The sequence below is a fragment of the Pteropus medius genome, unplaced genomic scaffold (assembly GCF_902729225.1).
Source record: "Pteropus medius unplaced genomic scaffold, Ma_sr-lr_union100, whole genome shotgun sequence".
Taxonomy (NCBI): domain Eukaryota; kingdom Metazoa; phylum Chordata; class Mammalia; order Chiroptera; family Pteropodidae; genus Pteropus; species Pteropus medius.
In genome coordinates this window covers 5,247,071-5,268,366 of record NW_024354503.1, presented here as the reverse complement: position 1 = coordinate 5,268,366, position 21,296 = coordinate 5,247,071, and the positions used below count along the sequence as shown (strand labels likewise).

General features: G+C 47.5%; 2 protein-coding genes across 2 annotated transcripts; both read left to right on the top strand.

Moving 5' to 3' along the window:
• The first annotated feature begins 1,525 nt into the window (after positions 1–1,525).
• NR0B2 (nuclear receptor subfamily 0 group B member 2) lies at positions 1,526–3,704 on the top strand. The gene is made up of 2 exons (XM_039854189.1): positions 1,526–2,093; positions 2,976–3,704. Exons 1-2 carry the CDS (start codon positions 1,553–1,555, stop codon positions 3,272–3,274), a joined length of 840 nt encoding a protein of 279 aa, XP_039710123.1. The 5' UTR covers positions 1,526–1,552; the 3' UTR covers positions 3,275–3,704.
• An 11,111-nt stretch (positions 3,705–14,815) lies between these two features.
• GPATCH3 (G-patch domain containing 3) lies at positions 14,816–21,275 on the top strand. Its single transcript, XM_039854612.1, has 7 exons — positions 14,816–15,283; positions 16,582–17,006; positions 18,556–18,730; positions 19,073–19,132; positions 19,732–19,853; positions 19,973–20,100; positions 20,551–21,275. Exons 1-7 carry the CDS (start codon positions 14,848–14,850, stop codon positions 20,765–20,767), a joined length of 1,563 nt encoding a protein of 520 aa, XP_039710546.1. The 5' UTR covers positions 14,816–14,847; the 3' UTR covers positions 20,768–21,275.
• Positions 21,276–21,296: the final 21 nt, after the last annotated feature.

Sequence of the window (21,296 nt, the reverse complement as noted above, 5' to 3'; positions counted from 1 at the left end):
CAGGATTTGAACCCAAGCAGTCTGACTCGAGTCTCCTCTGAGAGGACTCTGTGAGGATTCAGTGAGAAAAAGGATGCAAAGGGAACTTTATACATAAGGATTAAAATAATTCACAATCAAATGAAAGATGTGTGCCTGTTTGTCTGCTGGGGCTTAGTTCCTTAGGTAGAGGAAATGGGGGAGACAAGTCCTCCTACTGTATGGCAGAAACTGCTTGGAAGTTGACAAGTAGGACTTCACTTTGTTCCCACAGCAGCCCTGCAGGCAGGCATTACTGTCCCAGATGAAGCTCCTCAGGCCACAGAGATTTGGAGATCAGCCCAAGGTCGCACAACTGGAAAGTGATAGAGCCAGGAGCAGAGGCCAGGGATGGTGATGGTTGCCCAGGTTGGGCTTGCCAAGGTCCACAGACAGGACACATCCAAGGACCGTCCCACTGCTCTCACACCCCATGCTCCACTGTCTGAGACAGATGCCCCAGACAGAGTTGCCATGTGGCTGAAAGCAGAGCAACGTTTCTGCCTAGATCATAAGTGGGCAACATATGCAGACCAGGAAGCACCAAGGTGGGGATCTAGGTAGCCACCAACTCTGGGAAACTCAGGCCACACAGCTCTGGCTGCACAATTTGGGCAGTGGGTACAGGGAAACAAGCAAAGGCTTTGAAGTCAGACAGATCAGGGCTCTGTCTCTTCTTAGTGGCATGAGCTTAGACACTCTTTGAGTCTCAAACAGTAAAAATCTTGCCTTATAAGGAAGCTCTGAATATTAGGGTGGAAAGTACTCGGCACATAGTAGCTGTTCAATAAACAGCAGCCATATATCATTTTCATTCTATGAGGGGTTCTCAGCAGATATGGCCTTTTAGAAGCTTTAGAAATCCAAACTGAGGAGAGAGACTTTTCAAGGATCTTATTTCTGCAAGGCCCCCAGAACTGGACCCAGAAAAAGAGGCCTCATAAACTGTACAATGGACAAAGTCCTCCCAGCCTCCCAGGGTCCTGGCTCCCTTCCCTGCAGCCTGTTTCTTATGAACAACAGGAGGTGGGCCCCAAGGTTAGGCAAACAAGCCAGCGATAAGGCACTTCCAGGTTGGGCCTTGCGTTCAAACCCAGTCCAGCTCTGGGACTGACTTCCCAGCTTAGTGAAAGTCCTGCAGGCACCAATAGGGACACCTGCCATGGCCACCTGCTGATTGTGCACCTGAGGCCTTGGTGCCCTGGTACAGCCTGGGTTAATGACCCTGTTTGTCTGCTTGAGTCATCCGATAAGGGACAGCTGGGCCAGTGGACAGGCGGCCCCATGCCCTACAGCACTTCATTGACTAAAGCGATATCAGGGCCACGTGAAGCTTCCAAGGCCCCCTCCCCCGGCACTTCCCCACAGGTCCTTCCAGGGTCAGTATGTTTCTTTTTTTTTTTCAATGAACATGACTTCTGGAGTCAAGGTTGTCGGCTGTTCCCCGCTCCTCCCCACTGGGGATATAAATAGCACCCGCAGTGCAGAGCAGAGGGCGGGAGAGCTGGGAGGAAGGAGGATCAGATCCTTAACCATGAGCTCCAGTCAGCCGGAGACCTGCCCATGCCAGGGTGCCGCAGGCCGCCCAGCCATTCTGTACGCACTTCTGAACCCCAGCCTCAGGGCCGGGCCCTCTGCGCGCCAAGCCCGTAGTCATTGCCTGTGCAGGCAGCACCGGCCTGTCCAACTGTGTGCCCCGAATCGCACCTGCCGAGAGGCCTTGGATGTTCTGGCCAAGACGGTGGTCTTCCTCAGGAACCTACCATCCTTCTGCCTGCTGCGCCAGCAGGATCAGCGGCAGCTGCTGCGGGGTGGCTGGGGCCCCCTCTTCCTGATGGGGTTGGCCCAGGACACTGTGACCTTTGAGGTGGCGGAGGCCCCGGTTCCCAGCATACTCAAGAAGATCTTGCTGGAGGAGCCAAGCAGCAGTGCAGGCAGTGGCCAGCTGCCAGATCGACCTCAGCCCTCGCTGGCTGCAGTGCAGTGGCTTCAGTGCTGCCTGGAGTCCTTCTGGAGCTTGGAGCTGGGCCCCAAAGAGTATGCCTACCTAAAAGGGACCATCCTCTTCAACCCTGGTGAGCTCCCGGACACTCCAGGATGAGGGCCAAGGCTGGAGGGGGGCAAGGCCCAGCCAGGGAAGGCACCTTCTAAGGGTTTCACATTCATTATCTCTTTGGGTCCTCCTTATCGCCAGTCATCTCACAAAAGAGGCTCAGAGAGGCTAAGTGACTTGCTAAAGGTCACACAGCCAGGTAGGGGCAGAGCAGGGATGGGAACTCAAGATCAGTTCACATCAGAGATTAGCCTTTGCCACTCTGCCCTAGGAGCTTGCCCTGACCCTCAGGGAAGGTGGGAGTGAGGGAGGGGAGGGTGGGCAGACGCAGATGTGCTTCAATCACAGGTAAAACTGTGTGTTCAGAAAGACCACATGGTAAAGAAAGACAAAAATAGGAGGTGTGGGGGAGAAGAGGGAGGAGTCTATAAAATTCAGCCAGGAGAGCAACAGATGGAGGTAGTGGTCTTTGTAATCTGGAGAGCATCTAGATGAAAATTCCTCACCAAGAAGTCCTGAAGGAATGCATAAATTACCATAATGAATTATAATAATAGTAGCAAAATACTTGTATTATACTTACCATATATTAGACCCAATTATATGGTTTTACATATACTAGCTCATTTAAATCTCATAACAAGACTAGGAGATAGGTACCATTATTACATCCGTTTTATAGATAAGAAAACCAAGGCACAGAGATGAGATAACTTGCCCACAGCTAATAAGTGACAGCTTGGCTCTTCACCATTACCCTACACGGCCTCTCCATAAATAGATGGATAAATAAGTAAATGGAGTAGGTAGTGATGGGGCCTTAAAGGCTGAGTCTGGGGCCAGTCTCGCCATGTGGTGACTTGGAGTGGGTTGCTCACCAGCCCTCTTCACCCTCTATCCACAGATTTGCCAGGCCTCCATGCCACCTCCCATATCTGGCATCTGCAGCGAGAGGCTCATCAGGCACTGTGTGAGGTCTTGGAGGCCTGGTGCCCCGCAGGCCAAGGCCGTTTAGCACATGTCCTTCTCACAGCCTCCACCCTCAAGTCCATTCCACCCAGCTTGCTTGAGGACCTCTTCTTTCGCCCTATTGTTGGAGAAGTTGACATCGCTGGCCTTCTTGAGGACATGCTTTTACTGAGCCAACCTGCTCCAGCCCAAGCAGAGATCAAGTGTAGCTTGGACAGTAGCTGGCAGCGCTGATTCAGCACATCCGTCCCCAGGGATGACCTAATACTCCCAGAGGTGGCAAGCCTGTGCAGACAGCACTCGGCTCCCCAGGTGCAAGCTGGCCCTGGCCCAGCCAGATGGACCACTTGGCCCCTCACTCATCCACACCCCATCTGAGTAATAAGGCCTGCCTCGACCAGGCCCCACCCCCTTCACCACCACAGTTTGGATTCTTCTGAGCCTTCCTTGATTTGGACACAGTGCTCGAGCTCTCTGGCTGGCCCTTGGTGGACTCCAGAGCCATTGGGCCAAGACTCCTGTCCTCTCCTGGGATACAGATGAAAGCTTAGACTTCTCATTGGAGCAGAAATCCTACTGACTTTGTACAGAATTGACATAAGTTATTGGTTTTTATAATAAAAGTTTTGACACCCCTGAAGCCTGACACTGTAGTTTATGCATGTGGAAGGAACCATCTCACCTCCAGGGTCCACTCTGCCCCCAACAGAGGGATTCCAAGGGGAAGGAACCATAAGGGGTGCAGGAGCCATGCCTCAGAGAACTGGGAGATTAATTTTCAGAGTGGGATGATGATTTCATTGCTGGGGATGAGATTTATTTTGCACAGGTCTAAATCCAGGGGATAGAATTAGTTCAGGACCCCATCACTTCTTTGCCTTTATCTTTGGGAGAAGAGGTTTCTCTTTGTCCCCTCACTGACCCCTCCCTCAAGCCCTGCCCCCTATAGACTCCCTTGTAGCCAGTAAGAAAAACATAGCAGCCCATTCCCAAATTGAAACAGACAAGGTCACTGGAATTTCTGTAGTTTGGCATCATTCACCTCCCCCATGCCTGCAGCTGATAGAAGAGCATGGTCCATTGTTCTTCCAATGGGAGAGGGCGAGAACATCCAGGGGTGACCTGGTGGCTGCTTGAAGACCAAGACAAGCCACCACACTAGCTGTTAAAGTCTGAAACACTTCCAAGACAGGTGGTTCACGCAGCCATTGCCCTGAGTCCCCTTCCGCTGCCTCTCTGTCCCAGTGCTTCTCCTGGAATCCATTCCCACTGTCCAGCAACTGGAAGGGCAAAGCTGGGCATAGCCATGGGCTCCATGACTGCTCCATTCAGCACACAGCTTGTGTCTGTTCTGATTGGTCAACCTCTGTTCCTCACTGTTTGTTCAATATTTTGAATATCACTCAGGTCAGGGTGACTGACCTGCCGGGTGGTCAGGAGGGAATGATAACAGCACACATGCCCATAGGACCCCCTTTCAGGCCTCCCCTTTCTCTAGTAATAAGGCCTGCCTCGACCAGGCCCCACCCCCTTCACCACCACAGTTTGGATTCTTCTCACTGGGGCCAAGTTAATTATTGCTCAACAAGAGGTCATTCATTCAAGGACAACAGTCAAGGATTCGAGGTGTCATTCAGTCCTATCCCTAAGGCCCCAGGAAAGGGACCACAGCTGAATTGGCCATGTACCCATTATGGGAACCCAGTGCCAGCAACAAGGGCACCCCTGTCCCTTACTCTATCACCTATTCATGACTCGGACTCAGAATGGGACAGAAACACACAGCTCAGACCTCACCATAAAGACACACACAACTCAGACCTATAGCTCTCTCACACACGCTCAGACACATCTACACAGACCCATAAAACAGACCCTCCATTCACCCACACACACCATGGTAATACAGATACTCTCACCCGACAGCATACAACAAGACCCAAACACATTCACACCACAGAGACCTGCCCCCCGGGCCAGATTACACGTATACTCCTGTGCCCAAGGGTGGGACACACAACACGGAGATACCCTCACACCAGGGTGCATTCTCCATCTTCTGTGTGTCACAGGAAAAGGAAAAATGGCCCCCCAAGTAGGCAGACCTGCATCTGCACATCTCCTCACAGCCTGCAGGTCCAGGCCAAACTGCCCTGCCTGGCATTCAGAGCTTCGACTAACCAATCATCCATCCCCTTTCCACTCTCCTCGCAGCCAGGCCATACCCTGCTCAACTCCTGTCAGCCAGGACCTAATCAAACTCCCAAATAGAGGGTTTGAGCCCAGAGAGCTTTAGAGGCCAGAACAAGCCCTCCATCTCCCCCACCCCCTCGCTCCCCAAAACCCCCCAGACCCAGCCCTCAGGCCCCCAGGCACGTCTCCCTGTCCTCCCCTTCCCAGCACTTTGGCACAGGCCGCCCCCTCACACCTTGTATTGTAGCCGCCAGCCCCTGAAAGACACACGGACCACCAGAACTCAGTGAGTTATAGGAAACACGCTCTTTATTCAGCCAGCTGGGTCTGCCAGGGGTACGCAGACCCCAAATTAAGCAGCCCTGAAATGTAGAGGTACAGGGTTTTTAAGCCCAAAATCCCATTCTTCATTCTGTCTGAATACAAAGGTCTATTTTTCTTCTATTCACTACCTGTCAACCCACAGGTCGGGTGTGCAAGCGGAGGTACAGAAGCAGAAAGCTTATTGTTAGAATGTTATGCTCCCATGGGTGATAGCCTATGTTCCCATGGGCGATAGCCAAACAGTAATTTTCCAGCCAGCACATTCCCCACTGGCCTTAGCGGAAAATTAAATCCTTGATTCTTCATGTGGAATTTGCTCATAGCCTCTATTTTGTAATACTAAAAGTCTAATAGAATTAATTTTCTTCCTTATATATACAAACAAGAAATCGAGGAAACATGGGCTAAAAGTTAACAAGAGGAGGAGGAGGATTAAAGGTCCAGCAGATAGAAGGGTTGTTAGCCATGGTGACCAATTGAACATCTTATGAAATCAGTTATTTGATTTTAGTCTCTGTTTTTCCCTGGCATCTAAATTTCTCTGTACTAGTTGTAACCTTTTTCTAATTATTCTAGAGTTATTAACATAGAAGCAACAGGTTTCACCTAGAGCCATATATAATCTATCTTATTCTAAGAATAATAAATTTAAACCTCTTCTATTCTGAAGGACTATTTCTGCTAGTGAATAGACTTGAAGTTCTAGCCTGCTGAGCTCAGTTAAGTTTAGGGGAGTTCCTACCCTGACATAGTAAGGGAGTTTTGGGTTTAGGCACAATCAGCAATCTTGTCCTATGTCTGGGGTGGTCTTATTTAAGACCTTGTGTATTATCGTTAGCAAAGTTATTAATGCTCCTTCTGGTTTTGGTTGTGGCTGGTCGAATGCCTGAGCTAAAGAGGAAAAAAGGAAGAAACAGAGGGTTAGACTTATATATGCTTGAGTCTTAGTCTTAAGGGCCCGTCTTCCTGAGCTGTCCACTCTCGTGCTGCCTTCACGTGAGAGTGATGAATCCATGATGGGATGCCGTCTACTTTAACTGCAGTGGGCGTCATCAGGTAGACAGTGAAAGGTCCTTTCCATTTGGATTCTAGTTCTTTGGAAGTGAATTTCCAGATCCACACAGAGTCCCCAGGCTGTAACTGGTGGGGAAGTCCGTCCTCCGGAGCTGAGTGGGCAGCACGAACCCGGGACCAAATCTCCTTCTATACACTTTGAAGGGCCTGTAAAGACTTAAGTAAGACAAGGTTACACACTTCTGCTTTTTTCTCATCTTCTATTTTAGGTACTAAAGGTGGGGGTTTTCCAAAGAAAATTTCAAATGGGGTGAATCCATTAATATATGGCGTATGCCTGGCTTGGAGAAGAGCAAAGGGGAGAAGTTCTACCCACGTCCCACCAGTTTCTAATCCTAACTTGACTAATGTCTCTTTTAGGGTCTGATTCATTCGCTCTACTTGGCCCAAACTTTGGGGCCGGTAGGCACAGTGGAGTTTCCATCGCCAATTTAGGTAGCTAGCCAATTGCTGTGATATCTTTGCTACGAAGGCTGGCCTGTCATCCAACCCTAAAGTTCCAGGGAGACCAAATCGAGGGAGAATTTCTTGTAGTAGTTTCTTAGTAACTACTAAGGCAGTTTCTTTCCTGGTGGGGAAGGCCTCTACCTATCCTGAAAAGGTGTCTATAAAAACAAGTAAATATTTGTAGCCTCCCACAGTCGGGGTTACCTCAGTGAAATCGAGTTCCCAGTGGTCCCCCGGATAAATTCCTCTTTCCCTATGCCTAGGTTCTATCTTCCCCTTCTTTGGATTAACTTGGGCACAAGCTGGGCATCACGAGGCAATCTCCTCTGCGGTTCTTCTCCCTTCTGGAGCATCTTAGTTCACCCTAGGTGTGTGGTCTGGTGTAGTTGGTGGAGGAGAGTCCTTCCAAGGGCCCATGAGAGCCTGATTTTTCCATCTGGGGTCGTCCACCACCCCTGTTGGTTCCTAGTGGCTCCCTTGTCTTGAAAATATATGTTCTCTTCCACCATATAGGTTGGAGACAAAGGCAGTTCTAGGTAAGGGACAACAGTCAGTAGATGTGGTGGGGGCCCCACTGGCCTTGTGGCCGCTGTTCTTGTCTCTGCATTGGCTCATCGGTTTCCCTCAGCCTCGGGACTATTCCCTTTTTGATGCGCTTTACAAAGAACAATAGCAAGAGCCTTAGGCATCTATATGGCTTCAAGTAAGGCTAAGATCTCCTCCTTGTTCTTAATGTACTTCCCAGCTGAAGTCAGAAGCCCTCTTTCCTTGTAGATGGCTCCGTGTACATGTGCAGTGGTAAAGGCATATCGGCTGTCAGTGTATATTGTGACTGCCTTATTCTTTCTCCATCTTAGTGCCTCAGTGAGGGTGATGAGTTCTGCTTTTTGAGCAGAAGTCCTATGGGGAAAAGCCTGTGACCAGATGGTGCCAGTTAGAGTTACAACCGCTGCCCCAGCATACCTCCTTCCTTCCTGCATGAAGCTGCTCCCATCTGTGAATAGAATTTCATCGGCCTCAGGCAGAGGGGAGTCTTTCAGATCTGGCCCCGAGGAACACACAGCATCAGTGAAATCTGTGCAGTCATGAACGGGGATCTTGGGGTCTGCGTCTAGCAACAGATTGGCTAGGTTGATGACAGTAGTTTGGATTTTAGCCATATGTTTGGGGTCATTTGGTGCCCTGTTGTTGAACACCTTCTGGGCTATCTCAACAAGTTGGGACAGGTTCATCCCTGCAAACCCTTCTAATTTTTGTAATTTACACCGGATATCAGGGACTGCCTGAGTAGCAAAGGCTATATTAATTGCCCGCTGGTTTTCAGGGGCCTCAGGATCAATGGGGGTGTATACCTGGTACACCTCATTCAAGAAATCCTCCAGGAGATTCCCGAGGTCCCTCCCTGTATAACTTCAGTAACCTTAGAAAGATTAGTTGGCTGACGAGCAGCCATCCTAATTCCCCCAATTAGAATCTGGTGATACCGATCTAATGCCATTCTCCCTGCCTGAGAATTGTGTCCTCCGTCTGGGCGGGAGGAGGGAAATTCCTCCTCGATCTGTTCCCCTGCTTCCTCAGCTCTCCTCCCTCCCGCAGCTATCTTTTGTGTTTTAGTCCGGAAAGACACTTTCTAAGAGTCGCATTAATGCCTGGGGTTTCTCAGAGAAAGGTGGATTCTGTGCCTTCCAGTTGTATAGGTCACTAATCGAGAAAGGCATGTAAACCATAAAGGGCCTGTCTGTGTGATGCCCCTGGGGTGGTGCTTCTCGCAAGGGGAGAATGGCCAGGGTGGTGGTATTGGCTGGTGCTCCACTCGGAGCAGGAGCAGGAGGCCCATAGGGGTTACCTGCCTACGTCCAAGGAGGTGAGGCGGTATTGTTGGGCCTCTGTCGTCCTGGATTATAGGGTGGGGGAAGGTCACTGTCCTCCAGTGGAGATTGGAGGACTGAGGGACTGGGCTGTCTTGGAGATTCAGTTGCTGCATGTTTCGGGGTACCCACAACTAAAACTCGTGCCTCCAGAGAAAGGGCACACCGACGGAGCCAAGGAGCGGGGGTTCTGAACAAAGTTTAACTATTGATCAATGTAGGGAAACTGATCAGGATGTCTTGGATCTCTCGTGACAATCTTCCAAACATTCCTCATTAAACCCCTGTCAAAAGAACCCTCAGGAGGCTAATTTACATCAAAAGACAGCCACTAAACTTTGCGCAATGTTCTTAGTCTGCCTGGAGAAAACTTTATGCCATAGTTAGCTCCTTCTACAAACCCTTCTTTGAAATGTCGCAGGAGACACCCCAAGGGTGTCTTCTGTGAACTTGGGCTTCTCCCCATTGCTTGTGTAGAAAACACAAAACACAAAATAGACACTCAGATGAGAACAATTACTGAGGTGTAGGTGGACCCAAAGAAGTCTGCCACCTACAACCTAGACAAGACCAGAGACAATAAACAGAACCCAACAACAGGGCACAGGAGGCGGCGTCCCGCGGCCTGGCCATGGTCCGGGAGATATGACTACATCCAGTCTCTCCATGGACCCCCCAATGACCGGTCAACAGAAACAGAAAGGTACATTTTATCCAGACGTCGAGGCCTCGGAGATTCCAGATTCCCATCAGGACCAAGAACAAAGAGCGTGTCCTGAAAGTTGCATCCTTGACGATTGCATTAACCCCGTCGCGGCATTCAAGGGCCCTGGAACGTCTCAGGTTGGCCACCCCTTTGAATCTGTAACAGGGACAGCAACCGCTTCGGAGGGCGGTCTGGTCTTAGATCCCAGGGCCACTACCTGAGATCTCGCTGGGGCCTCCAAATGTTGTAGCCACCAGCCCCCAAAAGATACACGGACCACCAGAACTCAGTGAGTTATAGGAAACATTCTCTTTATTCAGCCAGCTGGGTCTGCCAGGGGTACGCAGACCCCAAATTAAGCAGCCCTGAAATATAGAGGTACAGGGTTTTTAAGCCCCAAATCCCATTCTTCATTCTGTCTGAACACGAAGATCTATTTTTCTTCTATTCACTACCTGTCGACCCACAGGTTGGGTGTGCAAGCGGAGGTACAGAAACAGAAAGCTTATTGTTAGAATGTTATGTTCCTATGGGTGACAGCCTATGTTCCCATGGGTGATAGCCAAACACTAATTTTCCAGCCAGCACACTTGCAGATGCAGGAGGCAACTCTGTCAAGAGCAGATGTCTTGCCTCCCAGTAGAAGCCAAACAAATCCAGGGATCTGGGGCCATTCTATCTTGTATGTCCCTTCACAAACCGATCCCATTAATTTACTGTCCCATCTCCCTAAACTCTCAGACTGAGTCTTCCTGCCTCTTCCCCATTCCTCTAACCTTGAAAAGCCGTTGATTAGAAAGCCTCTAATCAACCACCCACCCCAACTTCTATGTTTCCATCATCGAATTAGCTTCCCTTATCAGCTCTACCTTGCTCCTTTTCAAATGTCTTCCCTACCCCTCCATATCATTTGGGAGTTACACTTCCATTTGTTTCTCATCTGTATCTCATAAGTCACTTCCTGTGGCCTACCAAGGCCTTCTGGGAGGAATATAAAGACAAATATAGCAAAAGTAAAAAAAATTGTAATACAGTGTAATAAAGAAAATAATGCTTTCTCCAGAAGACTGCAGGCTTTTCAAAGGTGGAGGCTGTTCCTCCGTTATCAGCCTCTTAGAAGTGCAATCTCTGTCTCATCGGCCAGGGAGGGTAGAGGCGGAAACAGGCTCAGACAGGGTGTACTTGAGGTCTTGGTATATCACTATGCTGGTATTTGAACTCAGGCCTGTGGGACTCTGGAGGCCCGGCTCTTGCCACCAGCACAGGCTGGAGTGAGTCATGGCCAGGATCAGGCTGTCTGGAGCCAGCTCAGCCACTGTTTACTGACCATCTACCTTTTATCCACAATCTCTGTCCTCAAGCCCAGCCATGATGACTCACTAGGAAGCAGGGTCAGCCTTGGTACCATTTTATTATCATTATTATCTCTACGGTCATTAGCCAAATCATTGACTGCTTATTAAGCAGTCAGGCCAATGATGTGTGCACTGACACACCCTGCCCTTGGGGCAGTCACTTATCCTAGAATCTATGATGTCAGCAAAAAGCCCACACTCACCAGCCAGCCAGCCATTAATTCCGTCATTCAACATCTCTCTTGACATCCACTTGTACCAGACCCTGTGCTAGATGTCAAATGACATGGAATAAATGAGATACAGTCCCTGACTTCATCAAACCTCCTGTTTATGGCAGAGAAAGACACACAAGTAGTAATTGCAACACGGAGCGATCTTAAGTGTGATACAGGGAGTACAACAGGCAGCAGGAGCTCAGAAGAGGAAGTGATTAAATCTGCCTGGAGGTAGGAAAAATGCTTCAGCCAAGTGATGAGTACTTTGAGCTAAAGTGAATGAATAGGAGTTCGCCGGGCAAACCAAGGGACGGGCATTCCAGACAAGAGGGGCTGATAGGTGCAAAGGCATAGAGATGTCAGAGAGCAAGGGTGTTTAGCTAACTGCAAGTGGTCTGGGGCAGCTGGGGCCCAGGGCAGCAAGAGATGGGCCTGGAGAGGTGGATAGGGTCCATGTCACAGAACAAAGGCAGCAGAGAAAGTCAATCCCAGTGAAACAGCATGGAGGTGACAAGGCTAAGGTCTCAGGAGAATCAGGATTAACAAAAAGGACCACCCATTCCTGGCAGGTCATTCTGGGTAGCTGTACTCTAAACATGTTACGTGGATTATGTTATTTAATTCTCACAACAATTGTGCTGGAAATACTATCATTATTTCCATTTTACATATTTAAGAAACTGAGGCACAGAGAAGTTAAGTAACCTGCTCAAGGTTACACAGTTAATAAGTAATAGAGTCAGGATTTGAACTCAGGTAGTCTGGATTTAGGGCCTATGCTCTATAGTCAGCTCTATAGAGGGATGATCAACTGGAGAATAAATACCAGCACCTACACTCCTTCTCCTCCCACTTACTATAAGGTATAATGAGAGTGAAAAGGTAGTCTTGGTTATCTTCAGGTTAGTTTTTGTTTTGTTTTGTTTTGTTTTGTTTTGCTTTGGGGGTTAAGTTTTTTATGAGAAATCTGGCCTATGTGTTTCCCCACAGAAGTGACCCTTCATTCTCTGGAGAGAGTTCCCAAGTCTCCAGCCAATACCCAGAGGCCCATCCCCATGTAGTGCCACAAATATTCATTCTATCAATAAAAATTTACTGAGTCTACTACACATCTAGCATCATGCAGGGTCCTGGAAATTTAGTCCCACAAATGGCAATTGTATGTAATCATAAGTGCAAAACTTCTTGGGTCATCTAACAGCTTTTCCAGAGCACACCATCTTTATTTTGATCCACATGTTTGCTGTAAAGCACTTATTTTTCAATTTTTAGATTTTTAAAACTATAGTTTTAATGAAACCTTTTTCTGTATAACATATAGAAAACTAAACAAATATGTATATAGCTTGATGAATTATTATACAATGAATACACCCCTGTAACTACCACCAAGCTCAACTAGTAGAAGGGCATTAGCAACACTCCAAGAACCCTCTTCATTGTTACCTTCACCTTCCTCCCCAAAGGGCATCACTACCTCTGATGTCCAACATTATAAATGAGATTGTTTGTCTTAAACTTATTTATTATTTCTTATGACTTTTTTTTTATATTAGTTTCAGGTATACAGTACATTGGTCAGACATTTGTATAGTTTGTAAAGCAATGCCCCTGATTACTCTAGCACCCATCTGGCTCTATGCATACCCATTACAATACTATTGACTACATTCCATATGCTGTACCCTACATCCATCCCCATGACTATTTTGTAACTACCAATTTATACTTCTTCATCCCTTCACCTTTTTCACCCAATCCACTTGTCTTAAACTTTATATAAATGAAATCGTATAGCATATACTTGTTTGTGTTTGTCTTCTTTCACTCGATATTATGTCTGAGATTCATTCTTCTGCTCTGTGTAGCAGTAACCCATTCATTTTCATTGTATGGTATCCCATTACACTAAAATTCATTTATCCATTATACTGCTGATGCACATTTGATTCACCAAATAATATTGCTAGGATCATTCTTGCACATGTCTTTTGGTGCACAGATATTTGAAGATCTGTTGCTGTATAACGAGAACTGAAATTACTGAGTCATAGAATATGTACCCAACTTCAGTAGGTCTTGTCATTTTTCCAAAATGGTTATACCAAACTACGCTTCCACCAGCAGATTTTAAAATCCAGGTATAATGTTATCCCTAGTGACAATTACACAGACTCTCATTAGAACTTTTTGTTTTTTTGTTTCTCAAATAGCTGTATATTTGCGATTGCCGCAAAATAACCACTTGCTTTATTGGCTTTTGAAATATGAGTTATTTTTTCTTTTAAAATGTTTTTATTAAAATTGAGTAAAACAATATTTATAAAATATAAGTAAAAGATAAATAACAGTACAATGAACCGCCATCATTGTTCCATAGTTCATTATTACCATCAACTTTGAAGTCCCTTTCTAAATCTCTCACTTCCCTCCAAAAGTAATGACTACCCTGAATTTTGGGTTAATAATTTATTTACTTTTCTTTAAGGTTTTACAGCATACTTATGTATGTATCCCTATATAAAACAAATCTGGACTTAGCAAGGAGAGACTTTATTTGAAATGATTATTGCAAGGGAGGAAAGGAGCTATTGCAATTGAGAGAGGGAGGCTTTTGCAATGGGAGAACACTCTGCCCATAGATCTACACGTTTCAGGGGTTAGGCACATAAGTTATTCTTTCGTAGGCAGGAGTAAATGAAGCTAGAAAAAAAATGGGGGTGAGGAAGTGAGATGACCAAGAGTGGCACAATGGGACAGTAGATCTGAGAATGTTTTACTCTGAAGCCAGTCTGTTCTCTGGAGGGGCGGTTAAGGAGGGGTTGTGTGCTGACTCAAGCTAGGGGTGAGGGGAGACAAAGTTCAGGGACCTGTGGGAAGCAGAGAAGCTTAAGCAAAGTTTGGTTAACGAGCATTTTGTTCTGATTGATCAGTGGGGACAAGCAGTTTACCTAAATGTTTATGAGGCAAAGAATTGGAATTTGGAAACTGTGCCTAGTCTTGTCAAACATAAACAAGGTGGCACTCATGAATTTGATCTAAGTCATAGAAAGAAGGGTGTTTCTTTGCAGTAAACTGTGTTCTGGAACAGAAAAGGAAGGGAGGGAGTTCTTAACCTTCTCAGTTCTCCAGAATCGCTGGGCTTGGTAACTGTTAATTGGACGTGTTTCTCTTCTGTGAAGTGTCTTCGGCGTCCTTTTCAACTGGCTTATCTTTTTCTTACCGATTTGTGGGAGTTCACCAATATGTTTTGGAAACATATACGGATGAAAGACTGAAAAGACTCTAAACTAAAAAAGAAATGAGATTAGGTTTGGGAGATCCTCAACAACTAAAAATCTTAAAAATTGCGCCTCCTGCAGGCTTCTAACTTGATCTTCATTTAGAGTTTATGAAACAACTCTGTAACTCCATTTCTTAAGGTGCGTTTTTCCATCATCGCCGGCTTCTCTCTGCGAGAAAGGGATCTGTATGATTTCCCCGGGACCTCCCAATGCCCTGATTCCACATCCACAGCCCCAGCGGACTGACCACGAATTACGCAATACTGTGACATAGAGCCTCCGCGCCACTAACGTGTTCTCGCGAGACTTGGTTCCAGCCTATCATGTGACAATCCAAGATGGCGGTGCCCAGCGAGACGGAGGAAGAGGCGACAGTTTACTTAATAGTAAGCGGTATCCCCTCGGAGTTGCGCTCGGCCCACTTACGGAGCTACTTTAGCCAGTTCCGGGAACAACGCGGCTGTGGCTTCCTCTGTTTTCACTACCGGCATCGTCCTGAGCGGTCCCCTTCCCAGGCTGCTCCCGACTCTGCCCTAACTCCTGTCAGCCAGGTTTTCGCCCAGACTTCAGTCACCGATGCCCGCACTCTTTCCACTCGGGATTCTGCTCCCACCCAGACCCGTACCTGCTGCTGCGTCATCTCGGTACAAGGCGCGGCTCAAGCCCAGAGGCTGGTTCGCATGTACTCGGGCCGCCGGTGGCTGGATTCTCAGGGGACTTGGTTGCCCGGTCGTTGTCTCATCCGCAGACTTCGGCTACCTACTGAGGCATCAGGTACGGTTGGGAAAGATAATAGGCTGGGCCTGCAGCAGAAGCACCTTTCCTGAAGGGTGAAGAGGATAAATCATTCTCTGGTTACGATTCTTTAGGAGTATAGGTCATTTCTGGACAGAGCTTCGGGCTCAACTTGCAAAAAAAAACAGGAACAAAACCTGGAAAGTATGTCAGGATGACCTTCCATTTTCCAATTTATGCCCTCTTTGAGACCGTTTTCTCTATCGAGGGATTGATTTTGCACTAACCCAGAAGGATAAAAAGGAAATCAGATTTCTAATCTTATTTATTGTGCTCTCTTCGTTGCTCTCTACTCAGTCCTCTCTTGGCAAGATGCAAATGAAGAGACGGTTTCTTTGGACAGCTTCCATTTCCGTGGGAAACCCTTTGGATGGGGAACAGGAAACACAGTGCAGAGCCCTCTAATTCATTCATTCACCAAAATCTAGCTTCTATTTCTAGACCTAGTGTGACTATAGTTGGTATGCTGAGAACATTTGGACACACTGTGTGCTCCGAATCCTGAGAAGACAGATTTGTAAAGGGATAACTGTCATAAATATTATGCCATTCTAATTGTTAACATTTACTGAGCACTTCCTGGATACTTACTAGGCACTGTTCTAAGCCTTTCATTTTCTTATTGACTCCCTACAATAATCCAATAGATGGGAGCCATTGTTAACCATTTTATAGATGAAGAAACTGAAGGGTGCAGTATTATGTTACTTGCCCATGGTTACAGAGCTAGTAGGTAGCAGGGTCACAATACAAACCTAGGCATTTTACTCTAGAGCCTATGCTGTTTATCACCAAGTGCTGTGAGAGGACTGAGGAGGGAGAAACCAGTTTCCTAGAGGGATCAGGAAATGTGGTTTTTCATCTGGATCTTGAAAGATAAACAGGAGTTTGTAGGAAAAAATGGTATTCAAAGTAAATGACATTTGCAGACAAAGATGTAAAAAAGCCCATGAAATTTTCAGGGCAAGTCAAATTGTTAGATGTGGCTGGAGCACATGCTGTGAGTGTGTGCAGGGGGTGAGAACTGGTGGTAGTTGAGAATCAGAAGGTTAACAGGAACCATATCTGGAAGAAACTTGTGTACTCAGGTGAGGTGATAAGAAATGGCATGAAATTACTAGGTGGTTCTGGTCAGGGAACAGAGGAAGAGATTCTGGAGAAGTTTGAAAGGGAGCAATTGCTTTAGGCTAAAGGATTTAAACCTGGACCAATTTCTGGCTCAAGTGTTGCTGGAGGCTTCTAGTTTTCAAGAACCTTTCTTCTCCCTGCTTCCCAAGGTTTGGGCTCATTTCCCTTCAAGACCCGAAAGGAACTACAGAGTCGGAAGGCTAAGAGTGAAGCTTTCAGTTTGGCCGACCTGAGGCAACTGCCAGAGCTGAACCCACCGGTGCTGATGCCCAATGGAAATGTCGGGACTCCACTGCAAGTCTTTTTGGAGTTGATCCGGGCCTGCCGCCTGCCCCCTCGGATCATCACCCAGCTTCAGCTCCAGTTCCCCAAGACAGGCTCTTCCCGGCGCTACGGCAATGTGCCCTTCAAGTATGAGGATGCAGAGACTGTGGAGCAGGAAGAGCTTGTGTACACGGCCGAGGGTGAGGAAATACCCCAGGGAACCTGCCTGATGGATGTACCAGACAGCCCCTGTGGCAAGCCCAAGGAGGAAGGGGAAAAAGAGGAGGAAGAAGAGTCACACTCAGATGACGTGAGTACAGTGAGCCATGCTGGCAGCTTAGAGGGGAGACCAAGGCATTAATAATACCACTCTTCAATTGTACATTACAAGAGTTCTAAACCCGGGGTCCTCGGAAGGGTTCCAAAGAGTCAGAACTCCCTCACATTGAAGGTAAAACTGTATTTACATGTGCAAATATGCATTTCTTTGGGGAGAGGGGCCAAAACTCTTATAAGAAGAGTCTCACAGGGATCTTCTTTTTCATTTCCTCAGAAGGACTGTAGGAGGGTCCTTTTCATAAATGAAAATCTACAACCAAGAGATAAGATCATCTAAGGAAGTAGAGGCAGAGCTGGGATGTGAACCCAGTCTCCTTCACTGCTTGTCTAACCTCCATGTGCTTTTATTATGTGGCTGAAAAGTCACCTCTATTTTCTGACCTTGAGTCTGGATTGAACACTAGCCTCCACTCTGATTTTATCAGTGAAATACACAATTTTTCTACTTCTTTCTCTAAACTTGGTTATGCATCCATAAAATCTGGAGAGTTATAATTTGCTGGGAACTTTTTTTTCTTTCTTTAATACACACTCTGGGTTAAAAATAATTTACCTATTTCTTTAAAACTCCAAGTGCACAGTTGCTAACAAATCTGGAACACCGCCTTGTGTGGTACTGTCTTAACTTTTCTCCAGCACCTGCTCTGCAGCAGTGATTCCTGAAACTTCATGGAATTTAACTGGGACAGGGGCCTCCCAGATTTCAAGGCAGGAGTCATCCTGTCATTCTACAAGTCCAGTCAAGCAGTTGTAAACACAGGGGCTAGCACAGGATTCCAAAGATATTCTAAGATCCATTTCCTGCCCTCAAAAGAGCCTTCAGTCTCCCTGGAGAGAACCAGCATCTGGAACGGCCGTATGTTGTGGTGAGCTAGGTTGAATGCCAGCTCTGCTACTCTCTTGGTGTACTATCTTGGGCAAATCACTTTACTCCCCTGAACTCAGGTTTCCTCATCTGTAGAATGAGGATAATGGTACTTAACCTCATAGGGTTGTTGGGGTGATTAAAGGAATGAAGTTATGTGAAAGGGCCTGACACACAGTAGACAATAGGTATTACTTCTTATCCTTTCTTCCTTTGTGACATCATGTCTAAAGGCCTAAATAGTATGTACTGTTTAGCACTGACAATTTCAGAGACCAGTGATAGTGATTTGGGCCTCAGTGTGGGTGGCTCCATGGAGGCTGTAGAACTTGAGGGATGAGGATTTACTCAAGTGAAGAAAAGGTGCTGAGAGAGGAGGTCAGATATTTCAGGCAAAGGGAACGATATGACCAAAAGCACAGAAATATGAGTGAGTCAGGCCCGTCAGGGGAAGGAGCAAGTACGTTGAGAAATAGGATGGAGAGATGTGTTGGTCAAGGCCTCAAGGGCCTAATATGTGTTGTATCTCAAAAAAATTTGGAGCAATGATGCTGTGGGCCCATCTCACAGGCCTTTTGTGTCCTGAGCTGTCCTCCTTGTGGGCATAAGGTCAGGAAGCTAGACAAGCAGGTCTCCGCTCCCCACCTTCTTCCAGGATGATGACCGGGGTGAGGAGTGGGAGCGACATGAAGCGCTACATGAGGACGTGACCAGACAGGAGCGTTCTGCTGAGCGGCTCTTTGAGGAGGAGATCGAGCTCAAGTGGGAGAAGGGTGGCTCCGGCCTGGTGTTCTACACTGATGCCCAATTCTGGCAGGAGGAAGAAGGAGGTAATGCTGGAACCAGACAAGGGCGGGAGTGATCCCTGCTGCATTTGCTCAGGGCTCTCTATTCCACAGGGTGGATTCCCTGGTAGTGGGCCCAAATGAAGGGCTAGGGAAGTGGCTTACCTTGACTGTTTATGAGAGACCAGTCATCCTTTTTAGAGGTGAGGAAATCAGTGGAGTGGATAGAAAAGACCTCCTGCAAATTCTGAATGATCCTCCCAGAGGAGAGATTTAAAACTACAAACCAAAGCCCCAAGTTCTAGAACATATGTCTAAGTCTAGATTTAACTCTCAACAGAACTGAGAATCCTTGGCTTACTTTGCTTGATGCTCTTATATCTGCAGACTTTGATGAACAGACAGCTGATGACTGGGATGTGGACATGAGTGTGTACTACGACAGAGGTACTGGTACTGGGCCAGGGGTTGCAGTGCTGGGAGGTTAAACTGGTGCCTTGGCCTTGCAGTGACACTTTATCCGACCTGCTTAGCAGAGGCTGAGACAGGACACCAGTTCCCTTGGGGTAGCTCACTGAGAGGTTTCCTCTCTTAAGACATTTCTAGTTGAGCACATCAAGTGCTGGTTGTAGGCAGAGCCTTTTTCCTTTCTTTGTGGAGCAAGGACACGTGGGGACAGCCCTTAGGGAGCTCTGGTCTGATGGGCAGGCCCTGATCAAGTGGGAGGATCAGGAGCTCAGGCTCTGGTTAAAAATTTATACTGTAGAGTCAAAAATGAACTGGAGTGGTGATGGAAAGGTGAAGACCTGGGTTCTAATTCTCTCTTATTGGGTCTATGCTTTCTCTGTACCACAATTTCCTCATCTGTAAGATAGGAGAGCCATGGTTCCTACTCTTGGCAAGCTTCTAGTCTAATGAGAGAATAATAAAGTAATAAAACACCATAAAGATGAATACATAAATCTTGTGAGGAAGTCCTAGAAACCTGATTGTTCCTCCTCCTGCTGAGAGAGACCCCCTCTGCAAACTGGGCTCTGCTTCCTCAGATGGTGGAGACAAGGATGCCCGAGACTCTGTCCAAATGCGTCTGGAACAGAGACTCCGTGATGGTCAGGAGAATGGCTCTGTGATCGAACGCCAGGTGGGCACCTTTGAGCGCCACACCAAGGTGAGCACTGTGCCCAGTCCATTGACTCCTTTTCCTTCTCTATCTCCATTCCTTCCCTTCTCCCTTCCCTCTCCCACTTAAGAGCCCCATCTCTTGAGTCTTCTCCTTTCCCTCTGCAGGGCATTGGACGGAAGGTGATGGAGCAGCAGGGCTGGGCTGAGGGCCAGGGTCTGGGCAGCCAGTGCTCAGGGGTGCCTGAGGCCCTGGATAGTGATGGCCAGCACCCTAGATGCAAGCATGGATTGGGGTGAGTATAGCTGAGGAACTTTCCTGGGAGCGCAAGTGAGCCTTTCAGCTGTACCCTGGTTTCTTCTTCCCTCCGGTTTTGGGATGGGTGCTGGGGACTTCTAGGAATGAACTTTAAAGCAGAGTTAGAAAGAAAAAGTAAGTCTGGATCTTTAGTCTTAGGAATTTGGACCCGATTGCCATTAGGAAGTGACTATAAGTAAGTCAGAGTAGTGACAGTTGTTCTAAACTTTGTGTACTATTTAAAATGAAAGCAATATGTGAGACCTCTAGTTGCTGGCAAGGTTGATGGACAGATAAGGGGGCTGGAGAGCAAAGATCCAGATTTAGAGGCTCTTGTCTTTAGAATAAACCAGATTTGTAGTAGCTACTTCCCTGTCCCTTCCCAACCCTTTTTACTGGGGTTTGAGAGAGACTAGCCTTCTCACTGAGAGACCCTTTTTTAATTCAGGTACCATGGAGAGAAGCTACAGCCATTTGGGCAACTGAAGAGGCCCCGTGGAACTGGTTTGGGACTCATCTCCACCATCTATGATGAGCCCCTACCCCAGGACCAGGGGGAGTCACTGCTCCGCAGCCAGCCACCCACCAGCATGAAGTTTCGGACAAATATGACCTTTGTGAGGGGTTCCAGCTGTGCCTTGGACAGCTCCAGCGAGCCTGAGTGACAGGTTCAGGGGCTTCCTTAGTCAAGATCACTCGTAACTGCACAGTGGCAGCCCTCTGCCCTGGCCTTATCTCCCACCAAAACAGAAGTCTGGGAGTAGCAATCTGCGGGGCTTGTTCAGGGTGCTTTGTTCAGAACTTGCCTTCTGGATCTCTACCTCAAGGGCATTTTTACAAAAAGCCCCTACCCTGCCCTTCTATATTAGGGCTTGATGACCTCTTCTCTTTGGTCGCCTAACCCTGGGTCCCTCTTTGGGCTTGCTCCTGTTGCCTATCCCAGTACCCTGAAAAGCTGGATTGACTGAGGTTATCAGAACAGCGTTCCTTGTCATCATGAAAGCCAGAGAGCTGGAAGAGGAGAGGATTTGTGGTGCTCAGGAGAGACGGTCTTGGGACGGGCCCTCCACCGCCTCTATCCTCCTTGGGACCAGGGACCATCCTGGGACCAGGCAGCGGAGAATCTGTGGGAGGTGCTCTGGGAATGGGAAAATAAAGAAGTTTATGATCGGATTTCTCTTCTGATTTGAGCCT